This window comes from Acipenser ruthenus, chromosome 19 (genome assembly GCF_902713425.1).
Source record: "Acipenser ruthenus chromosome 19, fAciRut3.2 maternal haplotype, whole genome shotgun sequence".
In the NCBI taxonomy this organism is placed as follows: domain Eukaryota; kingdom Metazoa; phylum Chordata; class Actinopteri; order Acipenseriformes; family Acipenseridae; genus Acipenser; species Acipenser ruthenus.
Window position 1 is genome coordinate 21,990,786 of NC_081207.1, and position 22,542 is coordinate 22,013,327.

Here is a 22,542-nt window from a genome sequence, read left to right on the forward strand (position 1 = left end):
CATGTTTTTAAATGAAAATACAGGCGTGCTATAAACGCGAGTTTATTTTAAAACTGCACACTTGAGACATAGTTAACTAATGGAAGGGCAAAACTGGTAAGATTTATGAAATAATTTTGTAGCTACAATTACTATAAGGGCTGTTTTAAATGTATAAGCTGTTCCTGCTGCCTCTGGCACCACAGCTTCATTATAAACATCCCTGTGAGCTACAGTACAATAAAACACTTACTTACTATTGCAGTTTACAGTGAAATCATTTAGGGTTAGGGTTAGAGTTAGGGTTACTTCGTCACAGTGACATTTTCAAACTAAGAGAACTAATAACCTAGAATGCTAAACTGAAGGATTACTATTTATTACTGCAGTCACTACTGTCAGATTTCTGCAGATAGAAAAAGCAATGAGGCCAAACAGGTTTTTCAGTGTGGGAATGTGATCCATAAAAACTATGCACATACTGCTTACAGTAGGTGGATTAAAAGCTGTCACCCTGGGATCCTTCAAGAAGCTGCTTGATGAGATTCTGGGATGAATAAGCTACTAACAACCAAACGAGCAAGATGGGCCGAATGGCCTCCTCTCGTTTGTAAACTTTCTTATGTTCCTATGCTCTAAAAGCAGAAGGAGGAAGTCAAAATCTGTTTCTCTAAATCAAATGTAATTTACTGAACTATAAAGAACAATGCTATCCATGTTAGTGTTAAAAAATACAAATCTACAGGGAACTATTATACAAATCATAATACTGCTTTTGTGCTTGATTATTCGTTCTGAATTCAGACAAATATTATTATAGGGTCACTCCATACCAACTCAACCAGGGCCGTTGCCCAACTGTCTCAGATTTTGCTAGAAAAATTCACCTGGGGGGTTTTCAGGCCCGCTGAGTTCAGAAATACTAATCATTTATTATTTATTTTTAATTTCCCCTTGGAGCTGTGACCTGGCAAAGGTCAACCTAAAGTGAAAAAGTGACCCTGCCCAGAAAAATCACCCTGGGCTCAACTTAGACGCTACCATCATGGGTAGCACCTCGTTCGACTCGTAATGAATAGGGCTTTGGAGAAAAAAATACCAGGAGCACCTAACTCACTTTTGGCAAGTTGCCAGACGAAGGGTAAGTGACAAGTTTTATTCGAACTTCAGCCCAACCCTTTACCCTGTGGGGAATGCGGGTCCTAAAATGTTGCTGTAAGAACCTTAGGGACCAGTCTTCCATATTTTGTGAAACATTTTTGGTTTCAAGTCCCCCCACTGGTCATTAACCCCCTCTGAAATTTGAATTTAGGCTGAAATAACTCATGTAGGGGGGCTCCAAAAAATCACCCAAAGATATTTTTGGATAGATGTTGATATCTACAATAATTACAATGGTTAACCACTGCTACACCACAGTCAAACCATGTCCAAATTTGACCTCATAGAAACTGGCAATTATGACTCACTAAAGGTATCCATGGTTAACCATGGTCCATGGGCATCTGCAGATAGGTGCAAGGGGGGGCACTTGCACCTCCCCCCCCCCCCCCCCGGAATCTAATTTACAAAACAAAACAATAGTTGTACAGTGTTTTTCAGGAAAATTAATAGACTGACCTTTAGATCTGTGTTGAATTTTTTTTAAAGGTATATTCAGTTAAGTTTTTTTTTTTAAATAAACAAATAAAAACAGACTACCTCTAATTTTCTCCGAGAGACATCCTCCCTCTCTTAAATCGGGTAGAATTATTTAATGAAAAAATCGGCTGAAATCGGGTGGATTTTTTTTATATATAATCAAAAAAGAACAAATATTCAGGTAGAAATCGGGTTTTATTTAGAAAGAAAATAAACTAAATGCTTAAGCACAAAGTTTTGACAACAAAGTTGTCCTCAGCAGTTTAAATCCCCAATGTATGAATATTTCCACACATTGGGGTATGCAAACTTTTGACAACAACTGTCTCTCCCCTCTCTATCTCACACACACACACACACACACACATACTGTATATGGAAGCATTTCTCAATTCCAATCAACTTTTATTTTGTAGTGGAGCTGCAAGTATAATTGCACACAGAACATACAGGAAAACTAAACAACTTTACTCCATGCCGTTTGACAAAGAGAAACGATCAACTGTTGCATCTAAATGCGCTTGGCTTAAACACACGCTCATAAAACAAATAACTGAGAAGAAAAGTGTGGGAAAAAGCAAAAACCTTAAAGCTATATTGCTGTAATTTAGAAAAATCTAATTATATACAGTACTGTGCAAAAGTTTTAGGCAGGTGTGAAAAAATGCTGTAAAGTAAGAATGCTTTCAAAAATAGACATGTTAATAGTTTATATTTATCAATTAACAAAATGCAAAGTGAGTGAACAGAAAAAAAATCTACATCAAATCAATATTTGGTGTAACCACCCTTTGCCTTCAAAACAGCATCAATTCTTCTAGGTACACTTGCACACAGTTTTTGAAGGAACTCGGCAGGTAGGTTGGCCCAAACATCTTGGAGAACTAACCACAGTTCTTCTGTGGATTTAGGCAGCCTCAGTTGCTTCTCTCTCTTCATGTAATCCCAGACAGACTCGATGATGTTGAGATCAGGGCTCTGTGAGAGCCATACCATCACTTCCAGGACTCCTTGTTCTTCTTTACGCTGAAGATAGTTCTTAATGACTTTCGCTGTATGTTTGGGGTCGTTGTCATGCTGCAGAATAAATTTGGGGCCAATCAGATGCCTCCCTGATGGTATTGCATGATGGATAAGTATCTGCCTGTACTTCTCAGCATTGAGGAGACCATTAATTCTGACCAAATCCCCAACTCCATTTGCAGAAATGCAGCCCCAAACTTGCAAGGAACCTCCACCATGCTTCACTGTTGCCTGCAGACACTCATTCGTGTACCGCTCTCCAGCCCTTCAGCGAACAAACTGCCTTCTGCTACAGCCAAATATTTCAAATTTTGACTCATCAGTCCAGAGCACCTGCTGCCATTTTTCTGCACCCCAGTTCCTGTGTTTTCGTGCATAGTTGAGTCGCTTGGCCTTGTTTCCACGTCGGAGGTATGGCTTTTTGGCCACAAGTCTTCCATGAAGGCCACTTCTGACCAGACTTCTCCGGACAGTAGATGGGTGTACCAGGGTCCCACTGTTTTCTGCCAATTCTGAGCTGATGGCACTGCTGGACATCTTCCGATTGCGAAGGGAACTAAGCATGATGTGTCTTTCATCTGCTACAGTAAGTTTCCTTGGCCGACCACTGCGTCTACGGTCCTCAACGTTGCCCGTTTCTTTGTGCTTCTTCAAAAGAGCTTGGACAGCACATCTGGAAACCCCTGTCTGCCTTGAAATTTCTGCCTGGGAGAGACCTTGCTGATGCAGTATAACTACCTTGTGTCTTGTTGCTGTGCTCAGTCTTGCCATGGTGTATGACTTTTGACAGTAAACTGTCTTCAGCAACCTCACCTTGTTAGCTGAGTTTGGCTGTTCCTCACCCAGTTTTATTCCTCCTACACAGCTGTTTCTGTTTCAGTTAATGATTGTTTTTCAACCTACACATTGAATTGATGATCATTAGCACCTATTTGGTATAATTGTTTAATCATACACCTGACTTTTTGCCTACAAAATCCCTGACTTTGTGCAAGTGTACCTAGAAGAATTGATGCTGTTTTGAAGGCAAAGGGTGGTCACACCAAATATGGATTTGATTTAGATTTTTCTTCTGTTCACTCACTTTGCATTTAGTTAATTGATAAATATAATCTATTACATGTCTATTTTTGAAAGCATTCTTACTTTACAGCATTTTTTCACACCTGCCTAAAACTTTTGCACAGTACTGTATATATATATATATATATATATATATATATATATATATATATATATATATATATATATATATATATATATATATATACACACACACACAAAATTACACTAAGAAGCCACATTTTTCTAATATGTAAGTCAGCTTACCGTCATTGGCGCCAGTTCTGCTCTGTTGCATTTGAATCACAGACAACTGCCCATGTGTTTATTCATATACAGTAAGTGCCCATTCGGGGAGTTTTCGGGTTTAACCCGAATTCAGGAAAAAGCATGGGGAGGGGGGGTTAAATCTGAAAATCAGACGCCCTAGTTATATATATACACACACACACACACACACACACACACGAGCTTCTGGCTTTCTGTGTTTTCTTCTGATTTTTCGCCTCTCCTTTACGAATTAATTTCACAATTAACAGTTTCTCTGTTTTAATTCAGAAACCAAAACACACTAAACAGTGCTCAGGGTCATTTAAAAAGGGGAGTTACAGTTAAACATGACGAAAACACAGATGCTGGCGAGTAAATGAATCCTCAGATGAATATTATGTTAATTTAAGGTAGGGCTGAGGAAAGGTCACATGTGCGTGACAAAGCATTACCATTTTTCTAATTTGCATACGTTTTGTATCGTGTTTTGTATCATTTACGGCAGTTCTGACAGCGCTCGTGAAGAAGATGCCAGGGCCCAGAGTGAAAGGAAAGTTTGCTTCCAAATGTCATTCCTTTTAGAAAAATGTCCTCCATCACACATGTACCAGCAGAAGAAGTTGAATTGATCACAACGAGCGTTCATATCCCGTATGTGCAAAAAAAGACACACTGAAAAAGAAAACACCACTCTACAGCAGGCAGTCCTCAGAAATCCTGCTATGACGTGAACACAAAATGTGCTGCCTGTAAGTGTAAAAAGTGGTCAAAAATGATGGACTGAATTGACTAACACTACTTCTAAAACACAGAGTAACTATGAGGCACACAGATGTAGAGAACATTTCTGAATTCCTAAAAACTGATTTCTTGTAGGATATCCGTGTGCTGACTGACCCTTACTAACGATTGCTTTTTACTGCATATAATTAATTATATCTTAATATTTTGCCAGAAGACATGCATTATTTTGTTTTGTTTCAAAGAATAGATGTAAAGAAATGTTTTGAAGCTATAAAATTGAAAGGTCACCACATTACTTTTTTTTCTGTATGCCATCGAAGGCTAAAGAAAGCAGACAGATTTTTTTTAAAAAGTTTTTTCTTAGATTTTTATGCAAAAACCAATGACGTATGTCTTGCTAAAGTTCACAAAACAAAATTCAATGTACAGTCATCTTTTTCAGGCAAAAGAAAAATGGTTAAGAACAAATATGTAAATAGACTGTGGACTTACAATGCATTACCCTGAATTTTTTTTGGTCTGAGAATGCATATAAAATGACCCAATCTTAATGAATTGTTAGTAATTTACAAATCTTAAATAATAAATAGTGAGAAAACAAAAAACAAAAAACAAAAAAATCTACCTGTGTTATTTGTAACCCTTAACTGTCTCAGTTAGTGGTACGCAGTGGTACAGAGGAGTCATCTATTCGGGTGATGACATCATGTTTTTGAAAGCTATAGGAAAGCCCACTAAGCTGATCAAAAGGATAACAAGCTAGCTGTCCAGATTCTTGGGCAGGATTTTTTATTTTTTTTTCCCGCTGGTGGGAGAGAAAGGCAGCGCGACGTTAAAGAACTCACACATTCAAACAACCAGGAGCACGAAGAAACCCAGACCAGTAAGGTACCTTATTACTAATGAGATTACTTTGTATTTCTTGACATTGGTTAGTCTGAATTTGATAATCAATATGGAGGCTAGGGTTACCACTGTTAATTGCTGTTTGGGTATGAGCTACTCTCTCAAAGCTCTCAGAGTTTTTACATTATGCTAAAACAATACATGAACATGGTTTGGCTGGTGGCAATAGTTAACCATGGTAATTGCTGAAGAACAAAGAACTTTCAGAAAATAAAAAAAAAATTAAAGCTGTCCTCTGACTAATTTTCCCTTCTGTAATTATTTATCTGTGTTGGTTACCTTTCAGATGTTTACCCCAGGCAGTCCTATTTGTTTCCAGACACAGACAGGCTAGTTAAAGAAGATTCTGAACAGTGTGGCAAAGTCAACAATTAAACTGGAAACACAGCAGCTTCATCTGCACTGACAACAGCAATGCAAACTGCAGGGCACAGACTTCAAGCTGCCAAATGTTGCAAGAGAGTAGTGGGTTCTTCCTTCCTCTGTAGACAAGATTAGACAGCTGTGGTTTCATTGAGAAACAAAGTTTTAAAAACAGTTGTTTGAAACAAAAGGCTCTTCTTGAAAACTAACAGAAAGTGCAGGCAATGTTCACTGCTCTGCAGCACCTTTTGTAGGTGTTCTGCGTCAACAGCACTTCACAAAACACTGCCTTTCATAAGCACACATTACATAATGTAGAATCTAAATAATAACAAGACTTACTTCTCTGTCCTTTACCATGGTTCGGTTACTGCTTTGATTTCATGGTACATGGAAGTCAGCACTTATATGGGGATTAAATACAGCTTCCAAACTGGAAGGTACACTATCCTCAAACAGGATCATGGCTTTAATGGAACTACTGTATAAAGGGAAATCTTTAAATTGTTTACAGATTTAAAGGGACCGATGCACTGAAAACACATCAACACACAAACCAGTGCCTAGATTAGTTTGAAGAGCCCATTCACACTCCATTTTGGCAGCTTACTGTATGGCTTCATCACTGGGATCCTTAAAGACCCACAGAGTTTTTAAGCTCAACCAGCTACTAAGAACCGGAAGAGCATTAGTTATGAGTATGGCTGGTTTGCTTGAACTCTTCAATGAAATCCAGTCCCCTTCCAGAGTTTGCTTTAATCAAACCAAACCGAGACCAAAGGTGGTCTCCGTTTGTTTGGCCACACAAACAGAGTCTGGTTTGTTTGTTTCAGCACAAAGCAAAATCCAGTACTGTAGTACACAAGCTCACCTGCAAAGTTTATTTCACTTGAACTCAAAAGTAATTGAGCTTGTTTTATTCTTTTTTTTTCAGAGTTTTATCCAAAGGAACTGAACTGGTTTAATTATGTGAAAAGGCCTTCCATTTTAAGACCTGCTGACTATTAAGGTGTTATGTATGAATTATGAAAATTACAAATACTGTGTGCAGGTCTCTTTCCAGCTGACAGTGTAGGGGAAGTTACTTTTAAAAAATAATCCAGTTACAAGTTACTTCACTAAAACTGTAACTAGTAACAGTAACATATTACTTTAAAAATGTAACTAGTTAAAATTACATTTACAAATTGTAATCTCAGACACAATTTACAGTTTCCACATTGTGCATTAGCTGTAATCCTTTTTTTTTTTTTTTTTTTAAAGAAATCCGATCATGTAATGTATTACTCCTCAACACTGCCAACTGAATATAATGTGGCATAGATAATTTTGTTTTTGGCAATGTCAAAATGTGAATGACAGTCACATGATACTTTAGCCAGATATAATTTGCATTAAGAATACATGCTGACTTGTGCTTTTTGTTTTAAAAATGGCTAAGAGTTCCTATACATTTGAAAAACATGAAAGGGAAAATTATGTAATTGAAACTCAGCTAATATTGTGTTATGTAAGAAAACCGCAGAGGCTGCAAATGAGCGAAGCAGGAACAGGGATGGTAGAAATTATACTATATGGAGGGAAATGTGCAGACTGGAACTGCAACTCAAAACTGACGTGCTAAAGGATTTTAACTGTTCCTCCAATTTATTTATTCAGTATTAAATCACATTAAATCTATTTCCAACAATTACAATGCAAGGGGTCCTGAGACCTAGATACTGTGCAGTAACTGCAGCTGAGCAGGAGGAGTGTGCACCATTAACACCAGCTATCTTCTAATTCAACAGCATGTCTGAACAGGTGTTCACCCTGCCATTCAATTAATACATGCTCTTCACTGGTACACAGTACTTTGTCAGCACTCGTGTTTCTCTGTGAAAAGTCACCCCAGCTGTCTGTATCGTGCAATAGAAACCTTGACCGGATGAGTTCAGTTCAAGGTCAATAAATGTGTGAATACAAAATAATCACATTTGGTGCATATACATGTATCAACCTCACACCCACTGCTTCCACAACTGCTGTAAGAGAACTGCAAACAAAAATAAATGTTGGTCTTCAACTTTGCAATTGTGTGTTTTGTCTGTACTATACGGCTGGTTCTAGAATCCTGAAAGAAGCTCTGGTCTGTTTCCGTATCAGTTCTGCCCACTGGTCTTTCAAAGTGATGTACGGTACCGACATTTTTATGACAGCCCTCGAATCAAGGAAGTGATCATTCATTGAGGAAAGGTTTGACATAATTATATATAAAAGTTTCAACATTTGTCTCCACCATGCACATTTATTCATTATAAAGGCCTTAGATGTGCAGTTTTGAAAGAAACACACCTTATTCCTTTAACCTATTGTAGTACCAGTTATCATCTTTTAAAATGAAAATACATGTTTACAGTTAAGCCATTTCAGTTAAAGCACAAGGCATCTGACTGACTGACACTGTAGGGCAGGACATGGAATCCTGAATTGACAACCATCATCAGTGTTCAAAGAATCTAGCTACAGTAGTGACCATCCTAACCTTGACACAGCATGTCAAGCATACCACTCTGATTGGCTAAATAGATTTTAAGAAATTAAAGCACACTATGTGTTAGTGTGGTTTTGATACTTTTTTTCATTTAACAAAATCAGTAGTGGCAGTAGTCCTCAGCTGTTGTAAAAAACAGAGGTAGGGACAAAGTTCCTGTGACATTGCCAAACTAAATCCTGATCACACCCATGTAAGTGCTACAATTCCTTAAGGCTTTCACAAGTTGTGTTGCTCATTTCCTAGCAGCATTGTTTTTGAAATGCAGTTTCAAGTCCTTCTCTCCTGCCAATACTCCAGTTAGCCTGCTGGCCTGTGCTAAGCATGGAGTGAAACAGCCATCACTCTAGAGGTCTAATGCACATCTTAGTGACAGCTGCAAAAAAGTTCTACTAGCAATTAGAATTTGAAAAGTCTGCATGCAACTACTATAACATACAAATACAGGCTTCTACTGGCAGACAGGCAACACATTGCTAGTGACACTGACTGAGTCAGTTGTACTCACTGTATCAAGTAATCAAGTAACTGTATCTTTAAAGTACCACAGGACATCCATCTGGCTACTTTTAAAGCCAATAGTCAGTGCCCCTCTAACCAAGATCAGTTGATCAGTATTTGTTTTGTTTGAATTAACAGGCAATCATACTGTACAAAATTGTAATAATTTAGTCCCTCTCATCAACTTAAAGCCAAGAACAGCCAAACAGTCTAACAAGACAGCCATTATGTCTTCTAAAATCCACTTTTACCCAATGTGGATTTGAAAGCGTATATATTACTGACTTCTATGTTGGTCCCAAGGTACTGATATTGTTTCTGACACATTTACAATTACAAATATGTATGCATCTCTGCACCCATGGTTAAAGTGGTCTGTGGTTAAAATGAATACAACTAAAACAAATGACCTGTCTTTCTTGTCTCCCGTGGTTTTCTTGAGCACTTTTGAGGCCTGGAATGGAAGAGCCACAGAGCTCCACTGCTTTTTCGGAGTATCCTTTCAGTCCTCCATTCTTGGAAAAGCTCAGCAGAATTCAAACGCAGTGAGAAGGAGATAATATTAACCTCCTCTGAGCTTAGAGGCGTTACTGGTCCTGTACGGCTGCATGGCTCATTACCTTGCTTTGATATACACTCTCGAATCCCGCTTAACCCTGCAGCTAATGAACTCAAAATTCCTTTATCCAAATATAGAAAAGTTGGCTATTTACACCAAAAAGGTGACTTAATATGTAGACTAAATGGACTGGACCAGCAATCACTTTCTACGTAGTAGCTTGTGTTTTATTATTTATTTATATTTTATTATTTCCATAGGTCAGTTAATATGTTAACACTTTGTCCAAGAACTCCATGGTGGAATAGCACTAACGCTACACTATCATTTGTCTAATGTCTAATCATTTGTCTTACAGCACAGTGACCAAAACTGGACACAGTATTCTAGGTGGGGTCCAATTAGAGCAATATATTGTTTTAGCTAAACTTGCCTAGACTTGTACTCCACACTTCCAACCTAACATTCTATTTCCCTTTTAATAGCCTCACCATGAGATACTCTGCATAGGACTATTGGAATACATTTCTATTCCACCATGTAATCAAGCTCCTAGAACAGGCCACTGAGTTACTGAAGCAGCTGAAAAGGCAGGAAACTAACAGTTAAATGAGTGACAACTTTAACTTTGGTCAGACACAAGCAGGAAACAAATCAAACTCATGTGAGCAGTGCTCTCTGAGCACAGCTGGCATTTTCCAGAGTGTTGCTGCTGCCAATTTTTAAATATTTTTTCCATTACTCTGAATGAGTTACTGGTGAAGAAAAGGTTCAACTGAAATGGGTTTTAAAGAAAATAAATTAAGAAAAAGACATCCCTACACAAGTCCTACTGCAAAATTGCCAACTGAGATAAGTTTGTTTTTCAACCTTTTTTTGTGCTAGTGCAAAGGGGATCAAAAGAGTTTTACAAAGTTTCCAAAGCGTTTAATGAAATACATTTGAATTTAGATGTGGCGTTTTCTTAAATACCAGTAGATTGGTAAGTGCTGTCACAGACTACAGTAAGGAACAGTTTGTTCCAGTAATGCTTCTATCACTACTTTTCTCAATGTGTCTGCTGCTGAACAGTCCAATGACGGTTTTGTGTTTGATTGTATTTTGAGTCTTGATACCCTTGACACTCTCAAGAGCTTTCTATTATTGTCATACAGAACACTTATCGTTTGTTCCCCTCTTGTAAGGAAGCATAATGAGGAGGGCTGAAAAGTGCATTAGAGCTTCCAAAAAGATACAGTACATTCAAATATTTGAAATGCATTTGTGGACAAGTATAAGTATAGCCTAATAATAAAAAAGATCTTGTAAGTTAAGCCTCAAAACAGATTTTATCAGTAATGAATTAACTGACGTCTAAAATCTAAACTCATTCTACAGTGTACGTTTTTGTAATGTCATTTGATGGGGTACAAGGTTATATTTAACTTTTAAGACATGTATCGCCTGTAAAACATTATATTTAGAGGCATTGGCCTGTATTTTCTACCATGGGCAACTCACAAACAAATTGCTTATTCAAGGTAAATGAATGAAGTGTCATCCCAATTAAGTCAGTGAGTGGTTTCAATTGAAATAAAATCTTTATTAAAGCCTTTGAATTGTGTTTATTAATTCATTTATTTAAAAAGTATGCATGCCTTCATGCTTTCATTTATCTAACTTTAAATCAATAGGTAAGAGGATAATGAGACCCTAATCAAATGACACTACCACTGTTTCTAAAGCCCCTTTCACACTGGCATGCTCTGCCTGGGTCGGAACCTACCCAAAGCAAGACCCGGTATCATGCGGTTTGGCTACACGACTTCACACTGCTTTTGATAAAGCAGGGTTGACCTGGGTGACAGACGCAAGTAAACAATACCCGTATCAATGCCCCGGAAGCAGCTTGTTATAGACCTTCCGTCCAAGCTTCTCTGGATTGAACCGTCGGCCCAAATGTTGATTAGAGCAAATGTTTCTTCATCCGTACTGTAACCTGGCTCCTGGTGTGTCTCAAGCAACACAAATATGGCTGAACAGAATAAACAGAAATGTTCCTCGCGGAAGTGAAACCTTCACACAGGTGTAGCTGTTTGTTATTTCGTCATGCATTTTGTCTCGCTCAACCTGGGTCAAAGCGTGTCAACCCACATCCTGAGGTGGGTTGCTGGGACCCATGTTAACCTGGTTTCACACTATGCAGGATTGTGACCCAGGTAGCCAGAACCCGGGTCCGGGTAGAAGTGCCAGTGTGAAAGGGGCTTTAGCTTCAATTTCAATTTCTCGTCTGCATAGTATACTGTATTTATTAACTAAGAAGGATTTGCAATGTACGTTAATGCAGGCACAGTGCCAAGAGACACTGCTGAGTAAAGCACCCATATAAAATGTCTAACTAAAGCAATAACCAAGCTCTTACAGCAGCACATACTGGATAGCTGAACAACTTGCCTCTTGGTCAGCAGGTATTCACCATTGTCATCAGTGTAAGCTAAAAGGACAACATTTGCAACTATATAAATTAGGTTAGTTTTCGTCAGATTTGTACCTGGGATCCCAGTGAGTCAAACCCCCATCATTACAATCTGCATATTGGATGGGGGTTACAGGGGTAGGTACTGTACAGTACTTGTGAGACCCATTCTTATTACTTTTTAAAACAGCTGTTTACTCTTCCCCATGCGGGAAACACATTACACAGTTCAATACGGACTTGGTCCACTTCATATGCATCAGTATATCTATATATCTTGCTATCAGGAACTTCCATCACGATTCCTGAAAGAACTAGATCTGAATTGGCATTGGCAGGATCTTGGTTTCTCAAGGTCTAAGGAGACAAGCCCTGTTCCTGTTTCTGGGGTTCTGGGCTGTCAAGATCAGCACACACTTTTCATAAATGCGGCATATTGAATAAATGTGCCTCACGGCTCAATCTGACTACATGGAAATCTCATTTATTTAGTGTTTATACCTAGGTTATTCTAAATCACTAATTTATTAAACTACTGTACGGATCTCATAGGATTTAAATATGTCCCAAAACAAAAAATGAAACCACACAAAAGCTTCACTGTGAGGATATTTTTTGTAGGACACAATTCTTTGTAGGAATAAGCAAAACCACATCCATTACTGCTGCAAAGTGAAACCACTCAATTGAATACAATACAGTCTTAATCGCTCCAGAATCTTAAAAAGACTAAATGGTTTAAACGACTTCCATTACCATCTGTATAGAAAGCTTGCTAATTGGTTATAATACAGGATAATAGGATTGCAGGGGAACTAGGGACATCTCATGAATGATTCACAAGTGTACTAGAAAGGGTTGCGTTTATTCATTTAAAATGTATTTTACCAGGTGAAATCGATGTAGTTAACCCACAAGGATGTCCGAGTGTACTAATACTGTACAGGACTTCCCCTGGGATGAGTTTGCAAGGTGTTTCAATTGCTCTGAAGGGATAAGTGGCCATTCCTTAATGATTCCGGCCTTCTTTCAGGAAGTATTGAAGTGGAGAAATCTCTCTGTTCTCCACAGTGGCTACAAAGTCACTTTTGAGACTGTTCCTCAAGAAACATCAGTAATTTATGCAATCTTGGATATATCTAAAACCAAGCACACAATATCAGCCCAATATCAAAGACTTTCAGCAGACATATTTAGCTTTTAATGTGTACTATGTATTGTTTTTACAACTCACTTGGATACATTTCCATTATTTATTTGTATGTAAAATGTTATGGGTTGTTTTTTTTTTTGTTTTTTTTACATACCTGTACAGCAACAAAAATACATTCTATCAGCTTAGAATAACTGTCAAAAAGTTAAAAACAAACCTATTTACAAAGCACTGCCATTCCCCAAATACTAAATATTGTAGGATTGAATTAAACTTTGGTTAAAATTTGTAATTAGATAAGGCTATTGTAATGGAGGAATTTCAAAAAGACTTCACAAAACATTGAGTCTGAAGAACACACTTCTCCAAGCTCCAACCAGCTAACCTGTCGGAGGTGATGGCCTTGTACTAACTCTGCACTGCCTTGTAAAAAATAACAGATTACCGTACAGTAACTTGAAATGAGTTTGGATAGCTGGCTGACACACTTTGCAGCTGGTAAGACTGAGACCTATTCAGCGAATGTAAGTGCACAACAGGAAAGGTTAAGGAAATTATTTTGATAGTTACAACCGCTTCAACAGAAGACATTTCTCCACAAAAAGGAAGGAATTCAATGAGAAAATATAAATTCTCAGTTTATAATATATTCAACCTGCTGATAAGCTGGTATGTCTGGAGAGAACACTCACCGTCATGCAAAAACATTGGAATATGTTGAAGGAAGGCTTTTGCGAGTGATATCTGCTATGCAAAGCTAAAAGGTAAAAAGTGTGTATTTGTATTCATTAGCAGAACTATCTCAGCCAACACACAACTGTACTGTGGGCCAGTGCGTTCGTATGCCTTTGCATATCTCTTCTACACAGGCCTGCATTTCATTCTTGTAGGAGGCAAATCAAATTTACCAGCAGTGTTGTAGGCTTTGCTGCAAAAGATGGAAAGTATAAAGAATGATACAGACATGCGTCACTTACAACACACATAAATATGATGTGGGTGGTAGTGGGCCAATTTCACAGCTACTTTGTTCTTCAGACCCAGCATCATGGAAAGTGGAAATGTCTGGGTCCTCCAGCATAAAGCAATGTAGTCTTGGAGCATGCTGTAAGTGTAGTAATGTGTAACTTGCCATCAGATGTAACTCTTCTGTGATTATGACACTGACCTGCTGCTGACAGCAAGGCAATAACAGCAAAAGATCAAGGCTCATTAGCTAATTGGTGTCAAAGTAACGCCATTCTGGACTCCATCACTACCAAATAGAGTGGCTGCCTCTTGTGACATTTTTCCCATTTCTGTCCTCAACTTTCCAGTCATTAACATTTCATTAAACCCTATTTTTGTCAATCCCAAATTAAGCATGTCGAGTCTCTGTTGATAACAAATTATTTGTCATAAATGCCAAGAATAACTACCTAACAGTTAATGTCAATCACTCAGAATCCATAAAACAGCTTCTACATATGTTCTCACTTTTTAAAACCCACATCAACAACGAATAAATAGGCAAATGTAAACACTGTTTTGTGCTTTGTTGGTGCTGGGCACTATATAGTTAACTCATTGTGCTGGTTTTAATGTAGCTAGTGAAGAATTAGGGTTAGGGTATAAATAGGTGTAATAAAATGCATGCTGAACAAAAAAAGTTTAAAAAAGAAAGGGAGAGAAAATTCCTATGCACCCTACATGTGTAGGCAATCAAAGTAATAAACTTAGACTTGCATAACTCTAGGTTTTATTTGAGCTATTTCTGTAGACATCCATTCCCCATTAGGTCGTCTGTATAAAGTGAGTAAATCAGTTTTGGATGAATGGGGATAAATGAGCTAAATGCTAAAATGCTGACAGGGTACTTGATATCTTACTTTTCAAAAACTAAAAAAATGCTATCTCTCATTTAAAGAATGCTCAATAAAACATGACACACCAAGTGTGGTTCCATTTTTAGACTTCCTCAAAGAAATACAGCAATGCTTTCTATATGTAGGTTGTCACATGAAAAATCAGTTCAAAATGTGGTCAACTGGTCACTGGTTTCTTTAATTTAAAGTACTTGTGCTTTAGAACTAGCTCCATTTAAACTGAATGCAAATCAGCCCTTAACAGAGACTTAGTGTGTAACCTCAGCTAGGATGGGCTTGGTAAACAAAGGTAAATGAAATGAGATTAGGGTAAATGGGTTGTGTGATTTGTTTACTAGCAGGTGAGTGTACTTTTTTATTTCAGTGTCCGAAACTCTTCATGTTGAGAAGCATCTGTTTGAGGCTTGGATGGTTTTAGTCCAGTTTTTAAATGGACAGGAGTCAACACTGTAAAGTCTAGCTGTAATCACAGCCTACTACATGTAAAGCAACATCGGATAGTCCAAGATTCATGTTAATCAGGGTCTGTGAAACCAGCTACTAAGGTATACTTTTAACATTTACATTTTCTGAATATTTTGATATCCAACTTTTTCTACAATATTCCTCCATAACTATTAAACTCTCAAGTAAGACTTCTAGTCAGAATGTTTGTCAACGTTCGCTTAGATAATTATTTACCTGGCTAACTCCTTTTCTGCTTCTGAAAAGACTCCTATTGGTTGCATTTCTAAGTGGTTTCTATCTATATACAGGAGAGAGAGAGAGAGAGAGAGAGAGAGAGAGAGAGAGAGAGAGAGAGAGAGAGAGAGAGAGAGAGAGAGAGAAGATGTCGTCAAAAGTTTGCATGCCCCAATGTGTGGAAATATACAGCTTGGTGAATGTTCAAATGCTCAGCTGAATCAGCAGAAGATGCTCTCTCATCACCCTGGTGCATTACAGCTTGGGTCCCCCGCTGCTCCTTTCAAATGACCTTGGTGTAATATAATTTCTGCATCACTGTCCATCCTCCTTCTCTTTTTTTTTACTCCAAATCATCATTAGCACAGATTTTTTCAGAACGGAAAAATGCTTCTGATAAACAATTCAGTCTAATTTTATTTTTCTTATTAGTTATATGATTGTTGCTGGTATTTTTCCTTTTAGAAAAAGCACAGAAATAAAGATTCAGAGTACAAATATAATGCAGTTATTTTGAAGTCCATTTTGATCATTTAAAAAAAAAAACATTTTATGATTGTGAATTTAATATATTCAAAAGTAAAAATGTCTGTACAAAAATTAGTTATGTGACTATCCATGGTCAGTATTCGTGGATAGATATTAACCCCAATAACCTTAAAGACTGGGGGAGGGATACTTATTGCTACTTAGAGCAGCAGTGTGGAGTAGTGGTTAGGGCTCTGAACTCTTGTCCAGAGGGTCGTGGGTTCAATCCCAGGTGGGGGACCCTGCTGCTGTACCCTTGAGCAAGGTACTTAACCTAGAATGCTCCAGTAAAAACCCAACTGTATAAATGGGTAATTGTATGAAAAATAATGTAATTGTATGTAAAAATAATGTGATATCTTGTAACAATTGTAAGTCATGCTGGATAAGAGTGTCTGCTAAGAAATAAATAATAATAATATTGCCCATTTACTTCACCTGTATTTTTGCAATGCTGGTGACAGTCAAAACTGATTACACATTACCAGTCGTGTGTGGCTTCCCCATTATCCCCATTTTGAAGTGTAAAGGCATTGCAACCCCCCACCCCTGGGTATGATATCAAAATTGTTCATATATATGGAGAACTGCTAATACAATTGTCATTAAACTTGGCATTCACATTATTTAGCTAAAGTTATTGACAATATCAGATTCTGGGGATAAAGGGAGGTTGCTGTCTGTTCGTACATCTGCACATCACACATGTTTACATACATCTGTAGAAATGCTTATTAAATTGCGATTAAATATGTCATAGCTTTTATTCTTTTTATATACTGTTCTGTACATGCTGTTGATATACTGTATGTTATTAACTTTATCTTCATACTGATGGCTCTAACTTTGAATTTACAGCTGCGCCGTGTTCCTGACACACGTTTTAATCTGTCATTACTTTTTTATGTTCAGCACATCTCTCAGGCTACTGTGTTTAGTTATGTAATTTTGCTCAGTTGCAGCACAGTGTTATGATGCAATACTGCTGAACCTGCAGTTTCAGCAGCCCAGGCCTCTGTCTGCTGATCCGCTGTGATCCCTCTTGTGTGGTTCAAAGGGACACTGACAGAAAAAAAGCTGGAACTGGTCCATATGTTTAACACCTTATATGTTTGACTTTCAAAACTTTCTTTTTAATGAATGCCCAGACTAGTACCAAACCTATTATATCTTTATATCAGATTTGACACTGAAATGTGGAAAAGCATTAGAACATTTTGGCAAAGTCGCCAGCAGACTTTGGTAGTTATTGCAAGTGTATAGCTAAAACAATGGTTACATCAGGCATTGCATTAAGGCTTCAGTTTCCATTACCTTGCATTCTTTGTTATTCAATTAAACTTTAATGTCTTTTGTAAACCAATTCCCGATACACCTATGGAATTTACTATAAGCTCATTTTAGGCAGGTATTAAAGTGTACTAAAAATGTGGATATTTCAGTTCTTTATTTAATGGGTAAAGAACACCTGAAATGGTGGAGGCTGCATTGTTCTTCACTGCTCATTCATTTACTATTCCCCAAATATCTCCACACAGACAGTGCCCCAGACAAATGAAATCATTAACAACCAACCTATCCCTACAAGGTCGTTCTAATGCCACATTACTCTGTTCTGACTATCAAGTTTTCATTATATAACCAAAGTTAATTGTTGTTGCATCAAATCTCTTACAGCACTGGGACTCTTTCTTCTTCAGGCCAGAAGGCTTCTTGGTCAGGTTAACATTCATTTACATAAAACTGGGGCTACTCCAATGCCCTGCTTTTTGAAGCGTTATGCAGTTATGTACTAAACCTGTGACCACAGATTTCATTAGAGGCTGCAGCACAAATTAGATTATCCCAGATTCCTATTGAGTGTAAAAACATTTAAGAAAAGCCCACAGTATTTTGTTGAAGATGAGAACGATTCAGTTGCTCCAGGTTAAACTGGCACAACCCAAATCAAGGCATGAAATCAGCCAGGCACAGATCACATGCTTATCCTGGCAAATAGGCCTCAACTTTTATCCGATTGCCACCATTCTGTAAATTGTATAGGAACTGGTATTACAAATCACACTGCATGAAATATATAAATAAGGGTAGATGGGTAGATGGGTAGATGAAGAAACAGTTCCTCACATAAGGACTGGTTCTCTCACCCCATTAGTTAAGCACAGCTTCCATCATTTTCTAGCAGATGGACATTTCACAGATTCTGACAGCCTGTTGTAAAAAAAGACAAACAAACAACAGCGAAATTCCTGGCAAAGATTTGTGAGACAGCGAACACTGGATTACACAGAATTAAACTACACTGCCTGGAGATACCATGTTATATTCAATGCAGAATGCAGTACAGTGAGGAATAAGCATTTCACAACTGAAACTAGATAAGTGCATAATGATATGATCTTATAGCGCTTGCATTTTACACATAGGAGTGACTAGTGGTTTCTTTTCACCAGTACAAATTCTACTGCCAGTAATTATCTAAAGTATGTGATGTGAAGACAACATCAAAGAAACCACAGCCTCTAATCAAATATAGATATTTACTTCTCTCAAAATGTTTGTGAAATTGAGACTCCTGCGCATCTTGTAAAATGTACTGCTTTAATAAAAGTAAAAACCGCGCACTTGAGCACCTGACAGCCACTAACTAAAATCAATGCGAGGCAGATCTGAAGCACGAGAAGTACAAGCAAAGACGCACAACTGTTTTCACCATGCTCTAAAATATATAAGAGCTGAAGCCAATCGTCTACATTATTTGCATTTGCACTATGAATTATTATAACTTTTAGTACAAAAGGAAATACTATGCCCTTAGCGGACAGCTTGAAAGAAGCACGTAACATGTTAGGGTCATCTGCGTTTCTAGGAAATTGCGAGACGATAAAATGAAACCAAGACAAACAAGTAAAACACAAAAAGTACAAACCTGCGTTTATCAGATGTATGCCACATTTGATGAACATGAACAAACGATTTGGTATCAGTCCTGTACATTTAGCATGATAGTACGGCTACATATATGAACGGCACATGTCCATAAGGAATATTGCACACTTCATAGTTACAATTTTCTCCAGCCTGTAACTTTACATAGCACGATCACATGAACAGATTAATTCCGTAGACTACTCTAACAAAGTTTAAAATAAACACATTTAAAATGCAATAGTAAAACGTACACTGACATGTGTCTTCGTGTATCCTAAGTTACTCCTGTAAATATTTGAGATTTTCTTGGTAGACTTTGATTATGTAACCATCTTGTAACAGAACTTTTGACAGCACTGTTGCAACTATTGTGATCAGATAACCTGCACCTTTTTCTCTATATTGTTGTTTTTTTTCCTTTATATTTAGTAGGCTATCGTACGGAGTATTACTTTTCTGCAAAACTATTTTAATCACCAGGCCTGGATAAATCCCCAGAATATGCTGCATTGACTCACCTTCTAGTGTAACTTCTTTGCCGGCCTTTTTCAGTGCCTGGACTGCTTGATCGTGAGTTGCTTCACGGAGGTCGTTGCCGTTGACAGACAGAATGGCATCCCCGACCCGAAGAGCCCGACTGTGGTCCGCGGCGAGTCCGGGGAAAATCTTGGAAATGAGGATAGGCATACGGTTCTCCTGTCCCCCCTTGATACTGATACCAAGCCCACCAGACTCCTGTTTCAGTACTCGAACCTTTCTTACCATCTCAGAACCACCACTTTCTAAACTTATATTAGGTTCCCCAGACCTCACTGGTCCTGCGCTACTAAAACTAGAGCCAGGGATACCTAAATCAGAAACCGTCCCGTTGTCATGGGGAACCCGGCCCGAACCAGGGCTGTTGACCCCGGAGCTGGTATCAGTTTGACCTCGGTTTGTCCCACCATTGCCAGGGCTCCCAGTTCGCCTAAGCGCACTGTGATTCGAATTCTGGTTGTAGGATCGGTTCGAGTTGCCAGCTGCCGTCCCTGGTTCGGTTCCGTTTGTCACCCCATTCCACGCCCCGGGCAGATGGCTAATATTATATTCCATAGCACCTCCATGCCCTGGTTCAGCATCAGCTGTGAGGGTGAGTGTTTCCCGGGTGAGTTCTGCCAATACCCGAATCCAGCGGTCCCGGAGCAAAAGTTCAAGAAGTCCATTCTTATCAGCCCTTGTCCAAACAGCCATGTTGTTTGCAATTTAAACTACATTCATAATTTTTTTTAAATTTTTTTTTTTAAAGCACTTGGTTAAAGCGACACACCTACACACCTTTAAACTCAACAGAAAAACTGTAGCAAAGGAAACCAGTATTAGAAATACTTATTTGTTCATAAAGGGAGCAGCAATGAGAGAAAAAAAACTTAGGGGCAGGGTGGTTGGGAAACCAATCGCTGCGACGTCGACGTATTATTATTCATTAGGAGGACGGGTTTCTAGGAGTAGTGTTTTTGAAAATTGACAAGTGGGTGTGGAGATATATATATATATTATATATATTATATATATATATTATATATATTATATATATATATATATATATATATATATATATATATATATATATATATATATATATATATATATATAATGTGTGTTGGGCGCTTACAGACATGTACATTGCTGGACATAGCCAGGCTTGGCCTCAATTTTACTGTCCCTTCCCTAAACCAATAGCAATGTTCCTGTTGATTTATGATCACTCCTAGACGTCAAAAGGGGCGAATAATGTATTATCGACTCCCAGAATCGTTCAATAGTTGTTATGTTTAAGTAAGACTATAATTTTAAAAGTATTTTTGAAGGAAAAAAACAAACAAACAAACAAAAAAACACTTTCCTAAGAAATGTTTGAGGAATTTTGCTGCAATAGTGTAGTTAATAGACAATGGATGCCCTCTAGCGGTTTAGTTGGGATAAACAGTAGACGAGACCTAAACCGTATAATTGTGTTCCCGAATGTACATTAGAATGTATTTAAGTGAATGAGCAAAAACTGAAGGAAAACTAGTGTTGGAGTAGCCACCCACAGTACGAATTAATAGTAAAGCACACAATAGGTAAAATCATAAGGAAGGTACAGTATAATGGAAGGCGATTTCAATTTGAAAATAAAGATCAAATACTGCTAAATAAAGCAATACAGTACAGTTTAAAAAAAACAAACAAAACAAAAAAAAAACACACACAATCACAGAACCAATATCAATATACTGCAAAAAATGATGCGCCTATTATGTATATTTGAATAGGGTTGAAATCGAATTCTAGTAAATGGAATAGCCATGAGTATGGTAATACAAAATTCCAGTTCTCTAATTTGACACAATTTTAATATCCACAAAGGAGCACTAGACCACTAACCAAGACTGACCCTCCTTTGGGAAGACATCCATGGTATTTCTTAAACAGAATAGCTCCCCGGATGGCAATTTTAAAAATAAACCTCTTCATGGTATACTACACACATTGCTAGTAATCCACGGGCCTGTAGGTATTGAACCAAACTCACAATCATGCACATCAATTAGGAATGTCCTCACGATCCTCAGACCAGGCAGGTATCAGATGTGGGCTGCGTGAAAGTCAAGCATGCAAACAGAGCGTGTTCTTAACCCTTGTACGGTACAGAATATAATTTACTTTGCTATAAATGTGCTTCTTTCAAAATCTGCATGTCAGATCCACATAAGATACTAGAAATGTATTGAATTATTCAACTAGCTCACTCCTTTAAATAGTAGGCTGGTTGTGGTTTCAAATAATTTATATATAGTTTAAATTTGTTTTTCTTTTTTCTAAAGACTAAGAAAACTACACTATATCAGATCTACAGCCAGACTACAACTACTAATAACAAAAATAACGCATAATACATTATCTTCTGTGAAGAACTACCATTTGGCTATATAATTCCAAAGTCGGACAAAATATTGTACTGTACACAAGACATGAAGGAATTTAGAATGGGTCTGATTTCTGGGACCTACCATTTTAGTGATACATTTCAAGAGCACATTTCTTATGTAGGTGTTTTTAGAACTGGGGACATGAAAATGTCGACTTTAAAAGGAATGCTAAAGACATATTTTATTAACATTACCAACATTATTAAGAGATAAGAGGTCATATTTAAAGTGTTTATTCCAGTCTTTAATTAACCCGTTTTGAAAAACACCTGTTAATTTTAGACCCAAACTACTAAGTTATATATTTCAAGTCCTCTTAAGCACTCTCAATGTATTTTGTTTCTTATTTAACACAAATATGATTTTTTTTCTCCTATTACAAAATAGTTAAACAATG

General features: G+C 37.6%; 1 protein-coding gene across 1 annotated transcript in view; it reads right to left on the minus strand.

Annotated features, from left to right (window-relative positions):
* Positions 1-20,607, minus strand: part of LOC117424316 (beta-2-syntrophin-like) — a 72,712-nt gene extending 52,105 nt beyond the window's left edge. The window contains exon 1 of the mRNA XM_034040543.3: positions 19,713-20,607. Coding sequence (XP_033896434.3) covers positions 19,713-20,424 — 712 coding nt within the window. The 5' untranslated portion in view covers positions 20,425-20,607. The remainder of the gene's footprint in view (positions 1-19,712) is intronic.
* Between the last annotated feature and the right edge of the window lie 1,935 nt (positions 20,608-22,542).